The following is a 12,105-nucleotide window of genomic DNA, read 5'->3' on the forward strand; positions in this document are numbered from 1 at the left end:
GAGGAAGTGCAGTGGGCTTGGGAAGTAGGCCAGGTCAGGCCTTCCTAATAGACCTGTGGCCCAAAGAGTCCCAAGTCCATACCTGGGAGAGAACACAGCTCAAAATCTAGATTGTCCTGAGTCCATGTGAACTCCTGAGTGGTTTCAGTCATCCAGTCTCTCGGTGTGGGGTGGTGGGTGGGGGGCTTGCTTTCTCCAGGTTCTAGTCCTCTGGTCCCAAGAAGTCTTCCCAACAGGCCAGGCAAGGTTGGACTTCAGGGGCCCAACAGGCATTTGCTGGGTGCTGAGGAGAGAAGTCATACCCTGTTGTACTACTGGTGTTGCTTTGCCCTAAGTGCACCAACCAAGGTACCCATGTCAGGAGGCTTCAAGATGGTTTTTGGAGGTGACGGATGGGGGAGGTGAGGGGTAGTGTGGGAGATCCCATGTTGGACGTGGCAGTTGATTGAGCTAGGTTTTGGGAGGAGTAGGATGTTAAGAGATAAAATGGTGAAGCAGAGAAAACATTACAGGTGGAAGAAACTGAGGGCAGGGATGGGGGGCCCCGGAACTATATAATGCTAATTTGGAGGAGGGGTGGATCCAGATGGGCCAGGGCTCAGCTTTATATTTCACCCCTGCAAGGGCCTTTTGGACTCCATGTCCCTGAGCCGATGCGCCTATGGTGGAGAGAAGAAGGGATGGAAACTTCACGGCCCACAGGAGCGTGGGCCGACCACTGGGTAGCCATGGCTCCCTTTGTAGATCGTGAAGAAACCCCGGGGCGGCAAAGCGGGGGGTCAGCTAGGCTGGTGCGACGCGGGCTTCGGCCGGCGGCCGCTTCTACCTCGGCCCTAGGGATCCGAGGGGCCCGAGGCGCGCTCCCGCGGCAGCCCTCCTCCTGGCCGGGGCCGCGCCCCGGAAAAGCGGAGTTTCCGCTGGCCTGGCTGTTGCTGCGGAGAGGACGACGGGGGAGGGGAGGACCGGGCCCGCTAGCTGCTGCCCGCGCCGTGGATTTGAGGGCAGGGTCCGGCCGGGTTCGTGAGCGAGGGGAGCGCGGGCAGCTAGGGAGCGAGGGGAGCGCGCCCACAGGCTCGCCAGGGGCGCGAGCGCGAGCTCGGGCCCCGCCCATCGGCGCTGGGTGGGGCCGGCGCCAGCCAGAGCTCCCCGCCCCCCCGGACACGCCCACCCAGTGTCTCGGCGGCGCGAGCCGCAACAGGCAGCGGCGGGCGAGCGCGAGGACCGCGCGCCGAGAGGCCCCGCGCGTGCGTGCAGCCTCTCGCTCGCTCGCTCGCGCGCTCGGGCGGGCGGGCTGAGGAGACGAGCCGATCCCTCGCCGCCGCCGTGGGAGAAGCCTGGGCGTCCTCTCGGCGTCGCCCGGATCCCCGTAACCCCCGCGCCCCCTACCCCCGGCCGGGCCATGGCTGAACGCGGAGGGGCGGGCGGTGGTCCTGGAGGCGCCGGGGGCGGCAGCGGCCAGAGGGGCTCTGGGGTCGCCCAGTCCCCGCAACAGCAGCAGCCGCCGCAGCAGCCGACGCCTCAGCAGCCGACGCCCCCCAAGCTGGCCCAGGCCACCTCGTCGTCCTCGTCCACCTCGGCGGCGGCAGCCTCCTCCTCGTCCTCGTCCACCTCCACCTCCATGGCCGTCGCGGTGGCCTCCGGCTCCGCGCCTCCCGGCGGCCCGGGGCCAGGCCGCACCCCCGCCCCGGTGCAGATGAACCTGTACGCCACCTGGGAGGTGGACCGGAGCTCGTCCAGCTGCGTGCCCAGGTGAGCGGCGGGCGGGGTGACCGGGCCCTCGGGGCCGCAGGGCCGGGTCTGTGACAGGCCCCCGCCTTCTCATTCCTCCCCGTCCCAGAACCCAAGGGAGCGCCCCCTCCCTGGATTCCCCCTGGCTGCCCGGCCTGGCTCCTGCCTGGCCTCCCGGGACTCCTCCTGAGGGGACCCCGCCCTCTCCTGGCAGCCCCACCTTCTGCCTCGGCCCGGGACCACCCTTTTCCCCTCCCCGATTGGGGCCTTCTGGACTCTCAGCCCGGGGCCTTCTCTCTCGACGATCTGACCGAATCCGGCCTTCCTGACGGTCAGTTTCCCTGCGAATGTCACAGGCTCTTTTCCCTGCCTCGTTGGCGCCCGTGGGCTGTACATATGTTACATAGATGTGGTATAGATGTCTTTTGATATTGTTATTTCCCAATATACTCAGCGTGTGCCAAACTCCGTTGTCACCTTCTGCCAGGTAAAGCCCAGAAAGTAATCCTCGAGGTTTCTAGTTTTCAATACGCGCACGTTCATTTGTGCTTCAGGTTACACACAGTCGGTCCTGGCCTCTGTGCTCTTGTAAAAGTCCTATTTAGTGTGTCTTTAAGTGTATTTTTCATATACAGTAGCTAGTAGCTAGTCACAAATTCTCCTAGCCCTGGAGGGCTACATAAAATTACTGCCTGGTTCCTTAAATTCAATCCATTCCTGTGTCTGTTGGAACCATCTGGGGACTTTCCTTTCATTGGTAAAATATGCCTGAGTTTGTGATGTTTTCTGTTTCTGTATTGGCAAAGCAGTCTTTCTTTCTCCAACTCTTCGGGGACAGTGTGCAGTGTCTTACAGTTTACCCTGGGAACAGACACTGTGGAGCTGGTTTCACCTAGTAAGCCCAGATAAGTGCCTAGAGGTGATCTTTTTGTCACCTCTAAACTGAGCCGATTCTGTTGCCTTGGAGTTTTGAACTCGCTCCTTATTCTGTTAGCAGCCTTGGGTAGATGGATGTGTAAGTGGGGGTTAGGAAGTATTGTCAGGTTCCAGTCTCAACTCTATTTATCTCCCCCTCCCTTTATTTTGCATCATTTCTTGCAAACAAAATTACACACACACACGCACGCATGCACACAGAGATACCTCCTAGATAGGATATTTTACAAAATGATGAAAAGTACATTTCTATACTTGACTCAGCTTAAGAAATAGAGCATTATAAATTATGTCGAAGCCCTCAGGATGCCCCTTCCTGACCATATCCTCTACTTCCCCCCACAAAGGTAAACACTATACTGAATTGTGTGTTTATTATTTCCCTTGTCTTTTAAAAATAGTTTTATTGCATGCGTGCGTCTCTAAACAATATTTTTTAGTTTTGAGTGTTTTTGATATTTATATTAAGTGCCATCATACTGTATGTGTTCTGTGAATTAATTCAGTTGTGTTAGTGGGTTTTAACTGAGCATTAAGCTTGTGAGACTTGTTAGTGGGGTATAGCGACTCTAGTTTAAATATTTTCACTAACAGATAGAATTTCATTGTATGAATATATCATAATTCTCATTTTGGTGAACATTTGGGTTGTTTCTTGTTTGTTAACAGGAGCGGTAATGCTTTAAATATTTTTGGACTCCTGGTGTTCCTTGCAAAAGTTTCTTTTGGTTGGCTTTATATTTAGGGGTAGAATTGCTGTTTGTGGAGTATACATCTGAAACTTTTTTTAGATAATGCTAAATTGTCTTCCATTCATGCCCCACTCTCCCCTCCCCTTACTCTTCATGTCCTTTGTGTTTCAGCATTCACTTCACTGACTTACACTTTCTTTTTTCTTTGTCTTTCCTTCAGGGTAATCAGAAGCCACGATAGTTTAGTTTGCTTTGGCCAGTGCCCTAGCACAACACCAAACTCAAGTGGGAGTTTAGTGTGTAATGGTCCTTAGCAGGCTTCTCTCTTTCTAGGTAGGTCCATCTATAGTCGAAGTATTTTAATCTTCCTCTTTCAAACATAAAAGCACTGTACCCTTACCTGCCTTGGTCCAGTGACAGTAATACATGCTTGCCCATTCTTCCTTCACATCTATCGCTATGTTTGATTGGTGACATTTGGACAACTGCTTTTTCTAGCTTGTTAGATTAAAAAGGCATTGAGCCAACTGGGAAGAAGCTGCTGTGCAACAGAAGGATATAAATAAAATCACTGATTGCTGTTGATTTTTTTTTTTTTTTTGGTCTGTGCTTATTGGTCACTTAAAAGTCCATGTAATAAATTATTAGCCCAAGAAACAGCCTTCCATCCTGAGTAATTGGCAATTATTATGCTGACTTGGTGTGAGAGGCTTAGGTTGGCTTGTTGTTTTCACCTGCTGGGAGCATGCACTTATGTCATGTCTACCAACCAGTCCTTGAGATTGTCAGCTGTCCTGCTCTGACTTTGTTTTTCAGCTATCACCCCTGTGCCTCCCAGCTCCTTGTGGAACACTTGTGCTCTTTGGAGCATGCTGTTTTATCTGCAGGATGGAAAATAACACCCTGTGGGGAGAAAATGTCCTGCTATTGGCCCTTCCAATTACTAGAGTCATCTGGTTAATTTGAGGTCTCCTTGTTTACTTGTTCATGTTTAGAATATATTGGCAATGTGCACCCTGTGTGTAGCACTCTCTCTATAGCCTAGGATTAACATTCTTGCCTCATGTAACTTAAATGAGACACAAGCATGTAATATAAATGCACTTAAGAAATGTAAACACGATTGTGGATTTAAGGCTTTATATATATTTTAACTTTTTAATGGTTGAAGAGAATACCTATGGTTGGCTTTAAAATAACTAAATTGTTTTATTCATTGACATTTTTACCAGCATTTTTTAAAATTAAAAGATTAATAAATGTCCGTGATTAGAAATTCAAGCGGTACAGAAAGATGGAAATTTTAAAGGAAAAAGCCCCCAGTCTTGCCTCTGTTTTCACTCTCCGGAGGTAATCACTGGGAAATACAGTTGGCTTTTAAGATTCTGTTGTAAGCAGGTGGGTCTCTTATAGTTCATGAAATTCACAGCTTTAGAAGTTGACATTGTTTTCTCTCCATACTAAGTAGTGCTTCCTCTGCTATGGCCCATGTACTGGCTAGTGGTGTGGCAACATTAGAGGCAGGTGGCATGTTGCGTGATGTTAAGGGAAGAGTTCATCGTTGATCCCTTCTCTTTGGTCCTTGTATGGTGAAGTTTTCCCTGATGTTCTTTTCTCTTTTTGAGTTACTTCAGTAGGGGAGGCAGAAAAATTATTGAATTTCACAGGTGTACAAAATTTTCTCAGTGGCATAAAACCAATTATTGGGAGATAAAATGTGTTCTGCTATATCACTTACAAACTGTATCACATTTGTCTTTGAGTACAGAGCACATCTGCATATCCTTATCTGTATGTGCTCTTAGGGAAAGAGTTCAGGAGTTATCAGTCACATTTCTCCTTAGACCACATATTTTTTTTGATTGGGTACCCAAGTTAAGCCTTATTGAATAAAGCTGTTAGAACCAAAGGAGGTGGCCATGGCTAAGTTGGTATGACTAGTCTGCAGTAGAAGTGTTACTTCCATCAAGACACTTAGGGACAGTTGCCCTTCTAACCACGAAAGCACTAGGCAAGCCAGGATATATTATTCTTATATTCTTATTGTGTGCCAGAGCAAACTCTTCCACACCTCTAGTTTTTTTATCCATTGATTGGGAATACTTTTGCTTGCCATTCATTCTAAAATGTGAGTGAAATAAAGACAAAATAGGATCTATAGGTCTATAAGAGAAAGTACTTCTTAAATGATAGATATGAAATTGATCAAATAAGAGAGACCTGGTGAAATTTCTATTATTTCCCTAGCATTAAAAGTCTTAAAAGCATATTCGTATCTTAGAAGATTTGAGTTTCACATTGTGAGTGTTGTAATAGAATATCCTCTCTATCAGGGTAATATTATCCATTGTCCCTGTGGAAGCTCAGATTCCTTAAGTCAGAAAGAGAATGACTTTCACAGAGTCCGTTTTACATGTATCGATTTACAGATCTTTTGGGCACCTTAGTGGTTATGTGATTTCTTTTTAAACTAGTTTTCCAGTTTCTTAGCTGAGCCAATAAGCTGCTACTGTTACTGTGTGTGTTTGCCTTAGCGTGCATGAGGGAGGTACAAGTAAGAATATGGGGTGGGTCTTTTCACTGCCTCAGCTCAGGAAGCTTGTCCTGTTTTAGCCTGGACTTGAAGGTTTAGTGTGTTCTCCGAAATTTGGAGTTGGCTTGGCTTCCATCTGCAGCATCACATTCTGGGAGTACTTTAGGCATCTAGGGTAGCTGTGGGAATGCTCATAAGAGTTGGTCTTTTTCCAGTGTGGGTTCAGAGTAGTATTAGGGCTCTTGAGAAAAGATAGTTTGAAGTTGGTCTTAGAATGTCTTTCAGAGGCCCCTTGGGCTGGATTGAGTGAGGTGGTTTGGTTTTAGATTGGCAAGCATGGACAGAATCCTCCCTTCTCTAGGCCTAGTTGGAAGAATAACCAGCATAGCTTCTGATGGTTTTAGAGAATCAAGAATCAAGATCTAGAGTATTTTCTTCTTCCTGCCATTCACAAGGCAGTTGTCTGGTTAGAAAGCCTGCTGGACCTGCATCCCTTTTACCTTATTACAAACCAGAGAAGAGCTGCAGTCACAGCTCAGGGAGCTGCTTAAACAGACCTATACCTGGCCTCTACCTTGGGTAGAGAAGTAGAGTAGAAGAGCAGTAGAGAAGGCCAGTAAATGATGATAAATTGTTACTTAGCTTATGTATCTTCCAGAAAACAGTTTGTGAAAGCATTCCATTTGACATCCAATTAAATCTTAACATCATAAGCTGTTTTATCTTTAAAGCTGTGTTGTCCAATACAGTAACCACTAGTTGCTATTTAAGTTAAGATTAATTAAAATTGAATAAAATTTAAAATTATCTTGCTTAGTTGTATTAGCTGCATTTCGTGTCACACTAGTGACATGTGGTTAGTGGCTTCCGTATTAGACAAGGCAGATCTAGAACATTTTCAGGACCACAGAAAGTTCTATTAGATAACACTATTTTTTAAAAAATATTTTATTTATTTATTTGTCAGAGAGAGAGAGAGTGCGCGCACAAGCAGGGAGAATGGCAGGCAGAGAGAAGCAGGCTCCCTGCTGAGCGGGGAGTCTAATGTGGGTCTCCATTCCGGGACCCTGGGATCATGACCTGAGCCAAAGGCAGACGCTTAACCGACTGAGACACCCAGGTGTCCCTAGATAACACTATTTTAAAGAGAAGATTGCTTAACCATGATATTTCTAGTATTAATATCTGTGGTTTCTCCTTATTTATTTAATTACGCTGAATATGTTTGCCCTCGTCCAGATTATTTTAAAATGTCCCTTTTCTTCATTATTTCTAGGACCTGTTAGTTTTCCTCTGTTAGTTGTTCCTTTTTAAATGTTTTTACGTTTTAATCTGCTCACTTCTTTGTAGGGAATTTGCTTCCTGTTGCCTGTCTGCCATTTGTTTCCCACAGTTTCAGGTCTTACGCAGTACCTATTGAGAAAACTGTCTGGAGACATTCTAAAATGGCTTTTAGGGGCACCTGGGTGGCTTAGTCGGTTAAGTGTCTGCCTTCGGCTCAGGTCATGATCCTGGGGTCCTGGGATTGAGCCCCATATTGGGCTTCCTGCTCAGTGGTGAGTCTGCTTCTTTCTCTCCTTTTATCCCTCCCCCTGACTTGTTCTCTCTTCCTCTCTTGCTCTCGCATAAATAACTAAAATTCTTTAAAAAAAAAAGTGGCTTTTTAGATGGTTGATTAGGTGTGATATTAATTTTTGTCCTTATTTTTTGTGGTGATCTCTAAACCTTATATGATTATACAGGTATTACAAAACAGACCAGTGACTGTTGTTTTAAAAATATATATTTAAAAATACATATCAACTTTCTTTGTATACTTTAAAGAAGTGAACTTCATAAATTTTATATTGGAATAAGGCTATAAAAAAAATACATATCGAATGGATGAAGACATGGGGGACTAAAGTTTTACTCCACTCATTACCTTCCTTTCTTGCATCTAGAATCGATTATTCGTTTTTATTGATAGTAAATGTGGTGAATGGGGAATGTTCTAGATGCTGTTTCCCCTGTGGTGGGTGGTTGACAAAGTAGTATTGAAAATGGCACAATTATTTATTTGTTTGTTTATTTAATATTTACGTAGATTCTTTTTTTTTTTTTAAGATTTTATTTATTTATGTGACAGAGAGACAGCCAGCGAGAGAGGGAACACAGCAGGGGGAGTGGGAGAGGAAGAAGCAGGCTCCCAGCCGAGTAGCCCGATGTGGGACTCGATCCTGGAACGCCGGGATCACGCCCTGAGCCGAAGGCAGACGCTTAACGACTGCGCTACCCAGGCGCCCCTTTACGTAGATTCTTATAGGTAATTAAGTGTTTTAAGGTGAGAATCTCTGAGTTTAGTTGTAGCTTCACACATTTTTCTCACCCTGAATACGGTCCTTCCTTTTTTCTCTTTGGGAGCAATGGTCCTTGCCAACTCCCAGATAAACCCTTTCAGCATTCACAGTACTTCTAGTTCTGTGAACATGACACTAGGTAATATCCATAGAGTATTTTGGCAAAAAAATTTTAGAACTGTGATGTGTATTTAGAAATTACACTGTAATTTATGTGTTTTTTAGTGGCTCAATACAGATAAAGGTAGATATGAAGGGAATGATGTTTTAAAACTTGATTCCTACTAGAGGAATACCTGTTCCTCTGTTTGTGGACTGTGTAACTCTTCCAAATGACAGCTTGCCTCTCAAAACCTTACCGTGAGCAAGATTTCCACCAGGTCGCATTGTGGATGTAATTGGCTTATGAATTGTCCCTGAGGAAATTTAGATTGATTATTGTGCTTAGACATAAAAAGGTTCTTTTTCTTTACCGTTGTTCTCCAAAACATTGTGTGTGTGTGTGTGTGTGTGTGTGTGTGTCTATCTTGAGTTTTCCTTTTGTTCCTCTTTTCATAGGTGAGCTAGAGATTCTTTGTAGCAGGTTTTTTTTGGTTTGTTTTTTAATAGTATGGAAAACACAAAAGGCTTAGGACATCAGTTGTCATTTATTTGTTCTTCCTCACTGACCTTTTCCTGTCTCCTGTTTAAAAACGCCAAACGGCTTCAAGGTTTATAGAGCAGCTTTATCCTTCCGTTTCTCTGTATTACAGTACCTCTCAAACCACATTGCATTCTACTGTTTGTAATTCTACCCATCTTTTGTCACCCTAGTTTCCTCCCAGAGTGTAACCACTAGTAGCAGTTCAGGGTGATGTTTCAAAAGAAAATCAGATTATGTCACTCCCTTCTTCATAATCTTCCCAGTTCATTCATTTAGCAAATGTTTATAGACCAGCTGGTCTCCTTGATCTCATAAGTATACATTCTAGTGGGTGAAGAGGTAAGTGACACTATCAAATAACTTTTCATCATACTTACAATAAAACCGCTCTTCATGCCTTAGAAAAGACTTTAAGATGTGACCCCTTTCTGTGTCTTTGACCTTATCTTCTGTCATTCTCCACTGTGCTCACTTGGCTCAGGGCAAGCTGGGCCTAGACGTGGTCACCTCTGCCTTTGGGCTTTTGCACTTGCACCTGGGATGCTTTGTCCCCACACTTGTGAGTATCATTCAGGTCTCAGTTAATCTACCACCTTGGAAAGCTACCCTTACCTGCCTGTTACATTCTGGAAGTTTATAAATCTTCACAGTTAGTTACTATCATCTGAAATAATCCTATTCATTTATTAGTTACCTTATGAATACCAATGAATACATTTATCAAATGAACGGTGACTTTTTATAATGTTTATTGAGTGAATATTTGTTATACACAATTCTTTCGTTCAACAAATACTTTTTGAATCGTTCTCTGTGCAAGCAGTGCTGTAGGTGCTGAGGAAACGGCGGCAAACAAGTTGACAAAATTCGTTCTCTCCTAGAGTATACATTTAGGTGGAGGGAGACAGATAATAAACAAATAGTTATATTTATAATAAATAGGTAATGAGTGAATGCCATGATGAAAAATAAAGCACAGTGAGCGAATTGAGAATGTTGGAGGAAGGGTTCTTTTGGATAGGGTGGTCAAAGAAGGTCTCTGGTGAAGTGACATTTGAGCTGATGCCTGAATGAAGTGAACCAGACTAATCGAGCATTTACTGTGTGTCACAATCACCATTAGAGGCAAGTACTGAGATCCCTTTCCCAGAAAGGGAAATCAAGGCCCAGTGAGATGAAGGCATTTTTTAAGGCTACACTGTTTAGAGGTAGGTGGAGCTGGGATTTGTCTCATGACTCATGATTATCTGACACCAGAATGGTTTCTCTGTTTAAACTTGGTGTTCCTCAAGCCCTGCTGGTTCTCATTGTTGACAAATAGTATTTAATGTTTATACTTTGTCATGTTGGAATTACAGAATGCTGCTCTATTACCAAATTATAGAAAGCAAGAAACTTAACAGCAGAATGGCTGTAAGTACCAGTTCTGGAGCCAGTTAGCCAGGATTTTAATCCCGATTCGGTCGTTTACCACTTAGTGATTTGGGCAAATTATTTAACCTCTCTAATGCTTTAATTTTCTCATCTGCAAAATGGGCCTAATAATTGTCCCTACCCCTCATTAATTATGAGGATTAAATGAGATTAATACAAGTAAATGCTAATGTGGCACATATAAAACTTAAAAATAATAGCTGTTACTACTATTACTATTGCTATCTTTATTGCCAATCCAGCTTCTCTGTCTCTCCCTGATACCCCTCCAAAAACCGCTTTCTTTCTGGAGACAGGGCAACTTGGTTGATATTATGTTTTCCTCAGTGGGACCATTATAAGGTCTTGGGTTCACATTAGGCACAGATCCTGCCAAATCCCAAGCTTAAAGTCAAAATAAAATATTTTGGTTTTCTGAAGCAGTAGCTGGATCGGGGGATCCTGTTTCTACATCCTGCCAGCTTATACGAACGGAAGAGATGGTGCAGGCCCCGCCTGCAAACCACAACTTTGTTTTGAGCCAATTTGACTTGACAGCTTCCCTATTCTACCTGCTGACTTCTTTAGCTCTGGTTTGGCAGCCAGAAGAGCAACTAAACCGGTTTACAGCTAGCCATTTATTACTTATAAAAGCTAAGTGACTCCTAAGAAAATGAGGGTTTAAATGGAATTGATATGTTTCTCTTATCTCCTTAAGCTTTCCTTTTTATGTCTCAAACTATAGAAAAATTCTATTTTATTTTTATAGGAGAAACCTGATAATACATTTAAGGCCTATCAGGAAATATTTGGATCTTTGTATATATATGTTAATGTTCTTCTTTAGAAATTTTTATTTTATTTTATTTTTTTAAAGATTTTATTTATTTATGTGCCAGAGATAGAGACAGCCAGCGAGAGAGGGAACACAAGCAGGGGGAGTGGGAGAGGAAGAAGCAGGCTCCTAGCAGAGGAGCCTGATGTGGGGCTCGATCCCATAATGCCGGGATCACACCCTGAGCCGAAGGCAGACGCTTAACCGCTGTGCCACCCAGGTGCCCCAATGTTCTTCTTTAATAAACACCAAGACTTCACTGTCCCATTTTATTTTATTACTATTATTTTTAGAGAGGAAGAGAAAGGGGTCGGGTAGGGACAGAGGGAGAGGGAGAGAGAGAGTCTCAAGCAGACTCTTAGCTGAGCACGGAGCTCTTCGTGGGGCTCAACCTCACAACCCTGAGATCATGACGTGAGCCGAAATCAAGAGTTAGACTCTTAACTGACTGAGCCACCCAGGCGCCCCTGTTCCATTTTAGTTGGAAATCTACAAATACATTTACATGTTTCTGGTTCTTTCTTAAAAATATGTAAAACACAGATTAACTTCTCCTCAAGTGTGGATTATCATGATGAATGGTACCTTCATGGTGAACATCAGGGCTTCAGATGAAGAGTGCAGACTGGTATGTGTTACATATTTTTAAACTCATGTGTTTGCTTTTTTGGTCTTTATTTCTCCCTATTGCTATCAATATGCTTTCTTTCTGCTTCATTGCTTTAAATAGACCATGGGCTAAAAAACCAGGTAATCAAATATGTTGAGAATGAATGGGCTCTGGAAATGAAGGCTAAGAATAAGGATAGCATCATCTGAATACAGGAGATTCACAGCTGCCGTGTTCTGGGACAAGGAAGAAACATTTTACGTACTCCTTGGTCTGGGTTATACTCCAAGGATGGGATTGCTGGTGAGTTTGGGTAGGGGTTAATCTTCTAAAGTCTTAGCGAGTCAAAAACCCTATTGAAGATGCAGTTAGAGAT

At 44.1% G+C, this 12,105-nt stretch overlaps 1 protein-coding gene across 3 annotated transcripts in view; it reads left to right on the plus strand.

The window, feature by feature from the left end:
* The first annotated feature begins 1,225 nt into the window (after positions 1-1,225).
* PACS1 (phosphofurin acidic cluster sorting protein 1) overlaps positions 1,226-12,105 on the plus strand; it is a 138,519-nt gene continuing 127,639 nt past the window's right edge. For 2 of the 3 annotated variants that reach the window (XM_026483160.4, XM_026483159.4), the window contains exon 1: positions 1,228-1,749. In XM_026483160.4, the coding sequence (XP_026338945.1) occupies positions 1,400-1,749 (350 nt within the window). In that variant the 5' untranslated portion in view covers positions 1,228-1,399. Of the gene's footprint in view, positions 1,750-12,105 lie in introns of all 3 variants that reach the window. The other variant, XM_057317603.1, reaches the window with a different exon arrangement.

Source organism: Ursus arctos, unplaced genomic scaffold (assembly GCF_023065955.2).
Source record: "Ursus arctos isolate Adak ecotype North America unplaced genomic scaffold, UrsArc2.0 scaffold_23, whole genome shotgun sequence".
Lineage (NCBI taxonomy): Eukaryota > Metazoa > Chordata > Mammalia > Carnivora > Ursidae > Ursus > Ursus arctos.